The sequence below is a fragment of the Chrysochloris asiatica genome, unplaced genomic scaffold (assembly GCF_000296735.1).
Source record: "Chrysochloris asiatica unplaced genomic scaffold, ChrAsi1.0 scaffold00004, whole genome shotgun sequence".
NCBI lineage: Eukaryota > Metazoa > Chordata > Mammalia > Afrosoricida > Chrysochloridae > Chrysochloris > Chrysochloris asiatica.
In genome coordinates, this window is record NW_006408522.1 from 18310535 (window position 1) to 18325674 (window position 15140).

General features: G+C 38.5%; 1 protein-coding gene across 1 annotated transcript in view; it reads right to left on the reverse strand.

The window, feature by feature from the left end:
- UNC13C (unc-13 homolog C (C. elegans)) overlaps nt 1-15140 on the reverse strand; it is a 769914-nt gene that overhangs the window by 490809 nt on the left and 263965 nt on the right. Inside the window, exons 4-6 of the mRNA XM_006831631.1 lie at nt 12194-12272; nt 11026-11031; nt 9157-9228 (exon numbers count right to left, since the gene is read on the reverse strand). Of these exons, the coding sequence (XP_006831694.1) occupies nt 9157-9228; nt 11026-11031; nt 12194-12272 (157 nt within the window). The remainder of the gene's footprint in view (nt 1-9156; nt 9229-11025; nt 11032-12193; nt 12273-15140) is intronic.

A 15140-nucleotide genomic window follows, 5' to 3' on the forward strand; every position in this document is an offset into this window, starting at 1 on the left:
TAAAATTATATATATAATCTAAGACATCTGCAGTTAGAAAACACACACCTATCATTTTCATATTGCTTATATGATTTCAACAAAGGCAGTTTTCTAATGTGGAATGCCTTCTCGCTGATACAGCTTCGTGGCCAAGTACTACCTATAGACTATATATCATGGAAAGATACTCACACCTTGGGCACATATTTTGATGAAAATGATTGCTCCAAGAAGCTGAAATTTACAATGATTTGTACTAATGCATAACTTGTTGAACAATTAGGACATGAAAAGGGAATTAGTTGCCCTTTTTATTCAAAACCATATGAGGAAAATAAATTGTGTCCAAGAAATAAAGTAATCTGACTTCCTGCCAAGAGCAATGACTAGTGATTTTAGACCATCACCATTCTAATCGACTAACTAGTGATTAGATCAAGAACAATGCCTGTGTTCTCCTATTCTTCATACTTCTTTTCCTTTTTGCCTCTAGTATGTTAACCAGCCAGCATGCTCCTTGGAGGCCAAGATGGCCAAATTTTGTCTCTCATACTTCGGACATATTGTCAGGAGGGACCAGTCACTGGAGAAGGATATCATGTTTGGTAAGGTGGAGGGTCAGAGATAAAGAGGAAGACCCCCAACAAGATGGATTGGCCAAGTGGCAGCATCGATGGACTCAAGCGCGGCAACAGTAGTGAGGTTGGCTGAGGATCGGGCAGTGTTTCGTTCTGCTGTGCATAAGGCCACAATGAGTCGGTACTAACTCAATGGCACCTAACAACAACAACATTAACCTGTAACTTAACTAGTGGAGTTCTGTTTCCCTCCTCATCGGGTGGCTTTTTCACATGGAATTATGTGAACAACCCTCTTCCTATACTCCAAAGAAAGCATTTTGGTAATTGTAAAGAATAAATATGCTATATATTTTAGAGCATTTTTCATGTACTTGATATATGTTATTTTGGGTGAAAAAATACTAGTAATTTCTGTCTCATAGGTATACATTTTACTGTTTCTGGACAAAAGAATTAGAAAGATTTATAGAGAAAAGAGATAGTTTCAGCGTGACCTTTGGAATTTGTTGTAAATATCAAGACAAAACAAAGTGAGAATGGGTTTCTGACTATAAAAACAGTCTTAATTCCAGTGCTGATTTACTGATCAGAGTAGTCTTCATGCAAATGTAACTGTAAAAATGAAAATTACTGGAATCACTATTTTATAGCACAAAGTGCAAAGACTAAAAGTTACACCCTTGTTCAGGTAAGATTATAAGTAACTTTGTTTTACTTGCACTGTTTTATAACAGATGCCCTCCATTGGAAGTAGAAAAAAACCTGACAATCTGCTAAAGATTACAGTTTAGGAAACCCTTAAAGTTCTACAGTGTCATACTTGCAGGGTCACTATGAATCAGATGTATCCACAGAACACAACACAATGCAAAAATAATCTTCACTGTAATTTGTGAGTAATCTACGGAGTCAATTCAAATTAAGTAGAAAATTGATTAATTCAGAGTACTATATAGGCAATCCCTTTATTTGTTGTTGTTGTTAGGTGCCATAGAGTCAGTGTCAACTCATAGTGACCTTATGCACAGCAGAACAAAAACTGCTGCCACTGTGCCAATCCATCTCGTTGGGGGCCTCCCTCTTTTTCATTGACCCTCCACTTTAAAAAGCATGATATCCTTCTTTGTGGACTGGCCCCTCCTGGTAATATGTTCAAAGTTTGAAAGATGAAGTCTGGCCATATTGGCTTCTAAGTAGCATTCTAGTTGTACTTCTTCCAACACAGATTTGTTTGTTCTTCTGGGAGTCCATGGTACCTTTAATATTCTCTCCAGCACCACAGTACGTTATAACAATAATTCTACAGTTTTCCTTAATCATAGCCCAACTTTCACAAGAATAGTCTCTCTTACTTTGAAGCTCAGCTGGAATCTGTCTACCATGGGTGACTCTGCCAACCTTCAAATTACAAGTGGCATAGCTTTCAGCATCACAGCAACAGGCAAGCCACCACAGTATGACAAACGGACAGACAAGTGGCGGATCCTTTCATTATTACATGGAATGTAATCTGAAAACAGATTGCAGTAAATTTATCACAGCGTAGTAGGTTACGCGTTGGGCTGCTAACTGTAAGGTTAGCAGATCAAACCCAACAGCTGCTCAGTGGAAGAAAGATGAGGCTTTCTGACCCCTAAACATTTACAGCCTTGGAATCCCTATACTGGGCAGCAATGAGTTGAAATTCACTCAACTGCATAAAGTAGTAGCAGCAGCAGCAGACACATTACAAGGCTCTGGGGTGGTGCCGTGGTTAAGCACTCATCTGCCAACTGAAAGGTCTGTGGTTTGAACCCAGCAGCCACTGTATAGGAGAATGATGTGGTAACCTGCTTCCTTAAAGATCACATACTTAGAAATCCTGTTCGTTGTTGTGGTTGAGTGCTGTTGAGTCAGTTCCAACTCATAACGAACTTGTACAGGGTTTCTAAGGAGTGGCTGGTGAGTTTGAACTGCAGATCTTGTGGTTCAAACCAACCTTGTGGTCTATCAAGTGCTTTATCCTACAGGCCCACACCAGGACTCCTAGGAACCCTAGGGGGCAGTTCAATTCTGTGCTGTCAAGTTGCTTTGAGTCGAAAGCAACTCAAAAGCAATATTTTTGCTTTCTTGGTTTCTATGTATAACTATTTCTCCAACTCAAATTCTCAGGAATAATAAATATATAAGCAACAGAGATGGTATAAAGTGATTGATTTATTAAATATGAGGTTTAGAATTACATGAATTTCTCCACTGGGGAAAATTATAGTCTTTTTAATGTGGTAAGTCTAATTTTTACTACTTGGGATGGAGTCGGATTGCTTATAAAATTTCTGGCAGAAGTCTTGAAAAAGAGTGAGGAAAATTGAGTGACTGTAAAAGGAAATAAAGCAAGAGGGTAACAATATCCCTGAAAGGGAACTGACTCATTCTACTGTCCTCTCACGTACCCATGAATCAAAAATGGGTTGTTGTTGTTGTTAAGTACCGTGGAGTCGGTTCCGACTCATAGTGACCCTGCACAGGGTTTCCAAGGTTGTGACTCTTTATGGGAGCAGAACGCCTCATCTGTCTCCACGTAACCGCTGGTAGTTTCGAACTGCCGACTTGGAGGTTAGCAGCCCAATTCGTAACCACTACGCTACCAGAGTTCCTTAAAACTGGTTTCGATTCCCCCAACAACACTGCGGAAATATTATCACATTTAGTTTGCATATTAGAAACTAATCTAGAACGTGTTAGACCAGCTTGATCGAGCCTCCCTTCCTACTACAGAAATGTTGTATCATTTCTAACTTAAAGCTCACTTCTTTATTTCTAGAGTCTTAAAGGATCTCTGACACATAAGTAAATATCAGTAAATCTATGCTGAATTATTGAATGAATACACTTTGAGTCTACCACGAAGAAGCTATTCCTCTATGAAAGCCAAGCACAAATGTCAGGCAGATATTTGTTATTATTTTTGTATATTAGATTGGTTATCCCTTCTTGTCTTAATATGTCTCGTGGACATTTTCAGACTTACTAGACTGAGGTTCCCAGTCAATCTAATAACAGTCATTGGTGGGGTTGCATTGGTGGCGTATGCAGGCACTTGGCAATGCTTCACCCATTGCCAGGACAATGCTAATGAAGCATGTGCTAACTGGTCCACTGTCACGTTACATGAGACATTGACGTCCTCTCCTTCATTGGATGAGAAGACTGAGCTTTTTAACTATATATCTTTAAATAAAATTAAAGCGTTACCTTTGGGTATTTTTCACATGACCAAGCCATTTTCCTTCATGTAAAAGCAAACGCTTCATGCTTTCACATCGAGGGTGTCTAGGAAGATGTCCATCACCAAGGAGTGGAATTATTTGCTTTGGCATTTATAATGTCCATATAGTAATGGAATGTAGTACCTTGCCAAGGTTGGCATTTATTATAACTGTTTAAGTCATATTTCATTCACTGTTTGAGACGTGGGTCCTGGAGAAATGAACTTTATGAACTTTACTTATTTATCAACATCCGTAAAGTCAATACTTTACTCAGGTTTTCGGAAACTAAGGAAACAATACTTTTAAGTTCCTGAAAAGTAGATCTATTCGGGAACCTCAGAAAATGTAGTAACACTGCACAAATTTCTATGGCTTTCATGTTAACTTTTCATAAGATAGAGTATCTGTGGTTCAACCCAAATACCCTATTTTAAAAGACAAAAAAGTGACAGTGTAGGTGTAGGAGTTTATCAGTAAAAAGTCTTAATCCTAGGTAAATTAGTTTCTCAAACAAGGACAGATCACCCTATAACCAAGGTTGTTGTTGTTGTTGTTATTGTTATTGTTATTAAATGCCATCGAGTCCAGCTCATAGCAACCCTGCATAGGGTTTATGAAGAGTAACTGGGGGGTTTGAAGTAGTCACTTTGTGCTTTACAGTCCAGTGCTTAGCCTATAGTGCCACACCAGGAGTCCATAATCGAGGTAAACACAGGCATGCTTATATTTACTTACTAATCTATAGTGCTTACTCATCCGTAGTGAACAGTTTCACATGTCAAACTGCATGTGTAGTTTACACTATAATATTAGTAAATATAGCTATAGATCAGTAAATATATCTATAGGTTAATTAGCAAGTACAAGTGACATATGAAAGTGTTCACTACAGATGAGTATGTATGTACAAGAACGCCATGCTTGCTTTGCTTACTATGTACTCTGTTGATTCTATAGGAAGGTGCTGTGGGATTGATAGGAAGGCAGAAGCCAGGCATATCTTGACGCAGACTCTGATGTGGTGGAAAATGTGAAATTATTTCCTACTTACTAATAAGTAAACACAAGTTAGTTTGTGCTTACCTGCTTAGAGGGTAATCTAAGAACTGTCCTCTAAAGCAAAAGACTAGATAGTTTCATATTTAGCAAGCAATGTGGGGTTTTCTCATGCAACAGAAGATGTCTACTGTCTCTTATATCCAAACTATCCTCAAAATTTTGTGTGGCACCATAACACTAATACCAGGTAGTCCTGGACTAGTGGGCACATTTTTTTATCCTGTGGCACACTGAAAATGCTTCAACTTGCTGTTATTAGTGTGGTTAGGTACTGTTACATTGGCTCTGAATCATAGTGGCCCTATGTACAACCCTATATAAAATGCCGCCTGCCCAGTTCTGGGTCATCCTCACAACTGCCATTACATTTGAACCATTACTATTGCCACCGGATCAATCCATGCCATGGCTGGGCTTCTCCTTTATGAATAGGCATGCATTGTTTCACAGATGTGTTTGGGGTAGGAGCCAGCTTGCTACTAGAGAAGCCTAGGAGAGGTTGACTTTGGGGTGAAAGACGACTGGAAGAAGAAGATAACAAATGTAAATCCCATTGCCCCTGAGTCAATTCCAACTCATTGATCCTGTAAGACAGGGTGGAACTCTCCCATTGGCTTTTGAAGACAGAAGCAGACTGCACATTTTTCTCCCTTAGAGTGACTGGTGGTGGGTTTGAACCCCACTGACCTTTTGATTATTTGCCAAGTGCTTAACTGCTCTGTCACCAGGGAACTTTCAGAACTGAAAGTAATGGCTTCAAATGCCAAATGTTTAGGAAGTTAAAACAAGTGATGTATTATTGCTGGCAAATTGTCAGAAACACTATATAGGGTGACTATGACTCAATACCAACTTAAAAGCACTTAATAACAAAAGCAACATAAGAATAGCAAAAAAGTAGCCAAAATTGGGAAGGTAGAGTATATTCATTTCCATGGTGGAAGACATGATAAATTATTTACAGCAACAGCCTTGGAAGACGGGCTGTGCAAGACAGAGTTACTAATACACAGAATCTACTTTACATTTAGAACAAATACTATTGATGACACTCATCCCAGGATGCCATATGCTTTAAAGCTCCCCAGGTGATTTTAGTGAGCCCAGTTTCAAAGCTCCCTGACATATATATTTACAGCTACTTGTATTCTAAAGAGGAGTCCTAGTGTTGCAGTAGGATTAGCACTGGACTGTTAACCACAAGGTCAGCAGTTCAAACCTACTAGGCGCTCTCAGGGAGAATGATGATGCTTTCAGTTCCCATAAAGATGTTCAGTCTCGAAACCCTATGAATCAGAATCACCTCGATGGCAGTGTGTTTGGGTTATATTTTTAAAAGGAGCCCTGGTGGTGTTGTGGGAAAAATTAACCTACAAGTGGGCATTTCTAATCTACTAGTTACTCCAAATGGAATCCTGGTGTGAGAATGTACTGGACAGCAAAGTTGCTTTGAACTTCAAGGTTGCTGGTTCAAGCTCATCAGATGCTCCTTGGAAACCCTAGGTTTTGTTGATTCTTTAGGAAGGTGTTGTGGGGTTGGTAGGAAGAATCGACTACAAGGTTGCTATGGGTCAGAACCAACTCGACAGCACTTAACAACAAGAAAGTTACTCTAAGGTGAAAAGATGAATTTTTCTGCTTCCGTAAGACAGTCAGTCTTGGAAACATGATATAGGGTCACTACTTTGCAGAATTCACTCCACAGCAGTGGGTTTGGGATGCTTGTATTCTGAAAGGATCTTTGGTGGTGCCAAGGTTGAAGCATTTGGCTATTAATCAAAAGGTTGGTAGTTTCAACCCACCACTGGCTGGCTCCTCGATAAAATGATGCGGCACTCTGCTTCTGTAAAGGTCTTGCTGTTGGTGGTGTTGCTACATTCCTCTGAGTTGGTACCAACTCAGCAATCTTATGCACAACAGAGTGAAACATTGCCAGGTCCTGTGCTAACCTCACAATCATTCTTACATTTGATCCCATTGCTAATGTCACTGTGTCAATCTATCCTGTTGGGAGGGTCTTCTTTTTCATTGACTTTCCCTTCACCAAGCACGATGTCCTTCGCTAGGGACTGGTCCATCCTGACACTATGTCTGAAGTATGAGAAATGAGGTCTCACCATCCTGTTTATAAGGAGCACTCTAGCTGTACTTCTTCCAACACAGATTTGTTTGTCCTTCTTGCAGTCTATGGTACTTTCAATATTCTTCTCCAACACCACAACTTAAATGCAACAATTTTTCTATGGTCTTCCTTATTCACTGTCCAGTTTTCACATGTATATGAGGCTATTGAAAATACCATGGCTTGGATCAGGCGCATCTTATTCCTCAAACCGACATCTTTGCTCTTCAACACTTTAAAGTGTTTGATTTGAGCAGATTTGCTTAATGCAATATGTCATTTCATATCTTGATTGCTGCTTCTATGAGTGTTAATCGTGGATCTAAGCAAAATGAAGTCTTTGACAAGAGCATTTTTCCCCCATTTATCATAATGCTATTTATTGGTCCAGTGGTGAGGATTTTTGTTTTCTTTACATTGAGGTGTAACCCATACCAAAGGCTGTGGTCTTTGATTTTCATCAGTAAGTATTTTAAGTCTCTTCACATTCAGCAAGCAAGGTTGTATTATCTGCATATTCAATCCTAAAGCCATGCTCTTCTTCATATAATCCAGTTTCTCAGATTATTTGCTCAGCATACAGACTGAATAAGCCACACCTCTCATGATTTTAAATCACTCAGTGTCCTCTTGTTGTGTTCCAATGACTGCCACTTGGTCTATGTACAGGTTACTCAGGAGTACACTTCTTTGCAATGTCATCCATTCTTTGCAATGTTGCCCACAGCTTATCTTGATGCACACATTGAAAGGTTTTGTACAGTTAATAAAGCACAGGAAACATCTTTGTAGCATTCTCTGCTTTCAGCCAAGATCCACTTGACATCAACAATGACATCCCTCAGTCGACGTCCTCATCTGAATCTGGCTTGAACCTCTGGTAATTCCTTGTCTGTGCTGTTGCAGACATTTTAAAATTATCTTTAACAAAATTTTACTTGCAGGTATGTGATATTAATGATATTATCTGATGATTTCTACATCCCATTGAGTTACCTCCTTTTGGAATGTGTACAAATATGGATCTTTTCCAATCAGTTGGCCAGGTAGCTGTCTTCCAAGTTTCTTAAAAGATTTTGTTGAAAGATTTCAATTTGTATTCCATCAATTCCTGGGGGCTTCAGTGCACCTTGGACTTCTTCCTTCAGTACCATTGGCTCTTGATCATATGGTACCTCTTGAAATGGTTGAATATTGACCATTTCTTTTTGGTACAGTCTTATTATTCCACTTGCAGATAATGAAATGGAGCAAGTTACCTGATGTTGTAAAACTAATGAGGCAGTATAAATGAGACTTGCACCAAGCAATATTCATTCTTAACCACACTATACTATGAAGTTCATGATGAAATTTTATTAAGTTCTAAAAGGAGGAGACACAACCAGAAATAGAGGAAGGAGTATAGGGAAAGTTTCATAAAGGTGAACCTTGAACTAGGTCATAGAATTTTTATCTTTTTTTTTTTTTTTTTTTCAGAGACAGAATAACAGGTAAGCTGTTCCATCCTGGAACAGTATTCCCAGTTGGGAAGGCGAAAGCAAATTTGAGGAGTAGAAAATTACTTGATAGACAGGGAAGCTGAAGTGAAAGGAACTATTTATGGGTCTTTGACTTTGCACCAATTATTCCTGGATCATTGGGATGGATGTAACAAGTAGCTGAACACAGTGTGATTTTATTCTGTGATTATGACCACTAGTTAGAAAATACTTACTAACAATAATTGTCGTTATTGCTAAGTGTTATGGAATCACTTGCAATTCATAGCAACCCTGTATAGAGTTTCTGAAGCTGTAAATCTTTGTGGAAGCAGAAGCCTTATCTCTTCCTCAAGGAGCAGCTAGTGGGCTCACACTGGAGAATTCACAGTTAGCAGTCCAGTGCTTATCCTACAGAGTAACAACATTATTAATTATTGGTAGAGGACAAGTACTAATTATTGTTAGTGGAGATTGTTATCCACTAAAGGCCTGGTTTGGTGCTGTGGGATTATGCACTGGCCCACAAGGTTGGCATGAACCACATGGGCAGTGGTTCAAATCCAACAGCCGTGTCTTAGAAACCCTACGCAGGGTTGCAAGTTGGAACCAAGTCAGTGGCACTTACCACCACCAATAGCAATCTGTAAATAACATCACATCATTAGCACTGCACCTACCAGTTCTTCGTTGTTTAGTGACGTCCTAATCACCAGAGCCAGCGAGAGTCCGGATTTCCGTGCAGCCAGGGTCTAAAACAGACAGAATGATGCCTTACTGATATGTGGGAGGCTGCCATGTGCATATGACTCAGAATAATGTGAATGTGTTATTGCTCATATTTTAGTCAATAGGAATCTACTCACCTGCCATTTCCAATAGCAGCTCTAAAGCCTCTCTTAGATCATCAAACCCAACCCTTACATTTGACAGATGAGAAAACTAAGCTCCAGCAAAGGAGATTGATCAATACCAAAACTAGCAAAAGACTTTTGGAATGTTCTTTCCGAGGTGGTTTTGATTATTATTACTATTTCTTTATAACCCAGAATCATCGCTACAGTGTCAGTATGACCTATGTGAGGGTCTGAATCACAAATGGTAGTACACGCTTCATGGATTGTCACCCCTCCTTAGAATATGCTTCCATATTCAGCAAGAAGATTTTCTTCTACACAGATACTTTGTGTACAAAATGTGTAAAATCATTTTACTTTGATTTGTTTTCTTTATTCATGTTAGTAATTAGGTGATTGTGATAGTTAAGGTTTTGGGTCCACTTGACTAGGCTAGGATTTTCAGTGGTTTGACAGTTGAGATATAATTATTCCCACAATAAGATCTAATTTACAGTTAACTCTATGATGAGTTCAGTTATGATCAGTCAATTCATTGAAAGGATTCTTCCTCAGTAGTGTGGCCTGCTTCCAATATATTAGACGCTCAGGCAAAGTGTGCTCGCTCCCTGCTACATCTCGATCTTGAATTTGGCTCATCCTCTGACCTCCAATTCTTTAGACTTGAGCCAGTGACCTGCTCTATGACCTGCCTGCCTGCCTGCCAGACTGCCTGACTGGCTGCCATCTGACTTACTGATCTTGGTTCATCTGACCCAGACTTGGGACACTCCCACCTCTACAACCGTGTGAGCCATTTTCTTGATATAAACTCTCTGTAAATCTACATATATATGTTTCACTGGTCTTGTTTCTTTAGAGAACCCAGCCTAAGGCAGTGATCGTAACCCAAGAAACTTTAGTTTTCAATTTATACAATAGAATCATTATCACCTGTTCCTGCCTGAAATACATAAAATATAATAAAGCTGGCAATGCTATAGAGAACTTTGGAAATAAAAAGATTAATATGGGAAATTAAGTCTGTATCCTATTAGGAGCAAACGGAGGTGAAAGTGGAAATGTAATCCTGATCACCTCTACTCCCATCTACTCATCAGTAAATCTCCTAGGGGGCTACAAAGCCAGGTGCTCATATAAAACTGAGCATCCATCTAAGTAAGGGACTCACTCTTCACTTGTTTTTACCTCATCCATGTAAACCTATAGAGAACTTACTTTGTCGAGTTTCTTCAAGGTGATCTTCCAACTCTGACTTATACTGCCCCTAACATAATGTATAAGGAGCTCTGGTAGTGTAGTGGTTATGAATCAGGCTGCTAAACTCAAGGTCAGCAGTTTGAAACTACCAGTTGTTTGGAAGGAGAAAGATGAGGCTTTCTGCTCCTGTAAAAATTTACGGCCTCGGAAGCCCTGTAAAGGGGTCACTGTCAGTTGGAACAGACTCCACAGCACACTACCACTAACAACAGCATAATGTATGCATCTTATTTTAGTCTGTAATTTGCACCTATTGTATATATAATTTCTTTCAGAATTGATTCCTATGCTAGATTCTTGAAGAACTACACTTCTTATTGAAGAATCTCTATTTGAATTTCTCTATCTTTCCGTTTTTAATTCAATGAATTCAGTGTAATGTGCATTTGAGAGACTGGCAAATATTAATTGAACAAATTAAAAACCACTTACCATGGCCTGAAGATTCCAAGAGTGAGAGGGAGCAGAGTGTAAATAATTAGATATATCAAAAGTGGGAAAAGAGCATAATTATGTTAAATAAGTATAACACATTAAAATAGCATCCATATCATAACGTCAAGAATCTGAACTAATTATACAGATGCATCATACTTGTAGTCTCAGCATCAAAATACTGTTATTCTTAATATAAAATCAAAGTGATGGTTTTCAGACGAAGGTTTCCTTAGCAAAATTAACAGCCGTTGCCATCAATAAATTATGCATATTATTGCTAAAAGGGAAAATTCTGTTTTTCTGGGGAAAAGTACATTTTTCATGCTGTAAACTATTAAGAATATGGCTATGTAAAAATGTGAAGAGACTTCGGATGATGGAAAAACAACATTTTTTCCCCATGCTGATGGGTTATTTGTTTTCATGTGTCATTATCAATCCTTTGAATCTCTAGGTGACCCTCAAAGAATTTTACTACAGGGGAGTTTGAATTATTCAGAGTTATGTTATATCCAGAACTAATAACAGCTTTCATGGCTTGAGAAATAGTTTCCTTTAGATAGAATAGCTTATTAATTTAGTTAGACTCAATCTTAATACAACAAGAAGAATTGATTAATGTCTGCTTGCATTATGGAGTAGGAAAGTCTACTGGAGTACGGCAAAGGAAGTTCAAATCAAACCTTAAACTTGGAAATGAAACTACTGTCATTCACAACATTGAATACATCCAAGTCCAGCTGCAGCTGCTTACTGAGCCCGCTGTGTGATTCCTTTTGGCTCAATTATAGAGTCATTTCAACTCAATTTGTAATTTCAACTAATACCAAAAGCTGTCACAAGTTTAGAGTTATTTTCTCCATTTAATAGGTTTTAAGGAGTCCTGATGGGGTGCTGCCTATTAATGTGCTGGACTGCAATGTCAATTTGAACCGCAAAGCCAACACTTCAAGATCACCAGCCGCTCCTCAGAAACCCTATAAAGGGGTGCTATGAGTCAGAACTGACTCAAAGGCAGTTAACAGCACGAATAGGTTTTAAAGACATAATAAATCTAACATGGCAGAATATGTTCTGTTATATATTTTATTCCATGAAATGCATACAGACTGGAGAAAAATACAACACATGCAATCAAAGAGGATTAAGAGGAGAAACTTACCACATCGCGTACAATAGGTAAAGTTTTCTTTCTACGAAGATCTGGCATACTGTCTATACCGTAAAGTCCCCTCCCAGTCCTGAAAGGGGAAGAAGATGAAGGATTTCAATGGGTAAAATGACCTCTTCTAAGAGAAAAACGTACTTTTCATAGTATGTACTCCAAAATAAAACAAAAAAGAAACCAAAGCTGTTTCTGTTAAGTGAATTCGGAATCCTGGTGACCGGACAGCACAGAGTAGAATTGCCCATAGGGTTTCCAAAGTAGAAACTGACCGTCCTGTATTTTTCATGAGGAGCAGACCTTTTGGTTAACAGCTAAGCACTCTAACCATTGTACCACCAGGGCTCCTCTTTCTATCTGTGAAAATGTTTAAATGGGTACCATGGTTTTAAGCTAATTCACAAAGTAGCAAAAATCCAAGACTCTAGGACTTGGTCCAGTGTGGGAGAAGACTGTCTACTACACCTTGTGCTCACTTGCTTTCTTGGATATTTCCAGACACAACCCTTAAAGGACAGATTGCCATCAAGTCGATTCTGACACACAGCCATTCTATATAGGGTTTCCAAGACTATAAATCTGTACGGGAGCAGAAAGTCTCATTTTCCTTATATGGAACCACTGGTGGAATTAAACTGCCACCTTGTGATTAGCAGCCCAGTGTTTATCCTACAACAGCTCCAAGGATCCTAAAAATCATTGTTGTTGTTGTTGTTAAGTGCCGTCGAGTCGATTCCTACCCATAGCAACCCTGTATAGGGTTTCCAAGGAGCAGCTGGTGAGCTTGAACCGCCGACCTCGCAGTTCAAATAGCTTTGCAGTCTGGCGCATTAACCCACAGTGCCACACCAGGACTCCTATATTAAATTATGGGGTCCTGGTGGGGTGCTATTGGATTAGCACTGGATGGCTAACCACGAGGTTGGTGGTTCAAATCCACCAACTCCTCCTCAGAAATGCTATACAGGGTCACTATGGGTCTGAGACAACTCTATAGTACTTAACAACAATAATATATGAAATTATAGATTTCTAGGAAGAAACAGAACCAAGCCATCTTACTGCATGCTTAGTCTGTCTTCATTGGTAATGAAATTTCCTTTAAAATAAAATTTAAATTGTTTTGGTTGCATTCATACAGATTTAATAATGACATCTCAAGGAATCATGGAACAATTTTAGATATCAATGATTAAAGCTAAAGCAGACATTTTAGTTATCCACAGATAAATGCACAGAGTTAACACAATTTATTATACATTGGTGCTCATTGCATCATTTTTGGAAATGGCATCAAAAGTTACGTAGCCTAAATAAGCATGAATATTACATTGTTTAAATGAATATTATAGCATAGCATACAATGGAAAAATACAATTAAAATGAAGGAAATATATATGCATAATTATAAAAATACTCATAATAAGTTAAATGGAAATGGCAAGTTTGTATATTATTAAGTGCATTATGATCCTGTGTGTGTGTGTTTTTATATGAAATAAGCACAGAAAATACCACAAGCCTATTTGTCAAATTCATAACCATTGTTCCTTCTGTGGAATAAAATTGAGTGAAAGAAAAGAGAAGTCTCTCATTATGTTATGAATTTTGTACTGTTCAGTGTTTTTTATAATGTTGTTCTACTGAGACTGATACCATGTGTAATAGAACAATATGTTGTCTAGTCTTGTGCCATCCTCACAATGATAGGCATGTTTGATACTACTGTTGTAGCCAGTGCATCAGTCCATCCTGTTGGGGGTCATTCTTTTTTCTGGTAACCCTCTGCTTTATCTAGCATGCTGTACTTCTGCAGAGATTGGTCCCTCTTTATAACATGCCCACACTATGTGAAATGAAGTCACAGCATCTTTGTTTGTAAAAAGCTTTCTTGCTGTACTTCTTCCAAGACAGAACTGTTCTTTCTTCAACAGTCCATGGTATATTCAATATTCTTTACCAACAACATAATTTAAAGACATTAATTATTTGGTCTTCCTTATTCATTGTCCAGCTTTTATACACATAGAGAGAGAAGTGGTGGTTGGTGGTCATATACCACTGAGTCGTTTCCTACTCATAGTGACCCTGTATAGGGTCCCCAAGGCTGTAAATCTTTATGAGAGCAGAAAGCCTATGCACAGAAGGCAATTGAAAATAACATTGTGAGGGCCAGATGTATTTCAGTCCTCAAATTGACATCTTTGCTTTTAAACACTTTAAAGAGGTCTTTTGCATCGTATTTGACCAGTGAACTATATCATTTGATTTTTGTATTGCTGCTTCCAAGTTGTTGTTAGGTGCTGTCCAATCAGTTTTAACTCATAGTGACCCTGTGAATAACAGAACAAAACTGCATTGCCTGATCCTGTTCCATCCTCACAATTGTTGTGTTTGAACCCATTGTTTCTGACACTGTGTTAATCAATTTCAGTGGGAGTCTTCCTCATGTCCACAGATTCTCAGTTTATTAAGCATAATGTCCTTCAGGGACTGATGTCTCCTGAATATATGTCTAAGCAATGAGTGATGAAGACTCACCATCCTGGCTTCTAAGGAGAATTCTTGCTGTATTTCTTCCAAAATAGATATGTTTGTTCTTCTGACAGTTCATGGTACTTTCAATATTCTTTGTCAACACCATAATTCAAATGCACTGATTCTTTTCTGATCTTCCATATTCATTATTCAACTTTCATATGCACATACGGCCATTGAAAATAGTATGGCTTGGATCAGATACACCTTAGTCTTCACAATTGTGTGTTTGCACTTTAACACTTTTAAAGAGGTCTTTTGCAGAAGATTTGCCTAATGCTATACATTATTTGATTTCTTGACGGCTGCTTCCATCAGCATTGATTGTGAAACCAAGAAATACGAAGTCTTGAATGATATTCACTTGTTTTGGCATGAGATATATAAACTGGCTTGAATTTAGAGA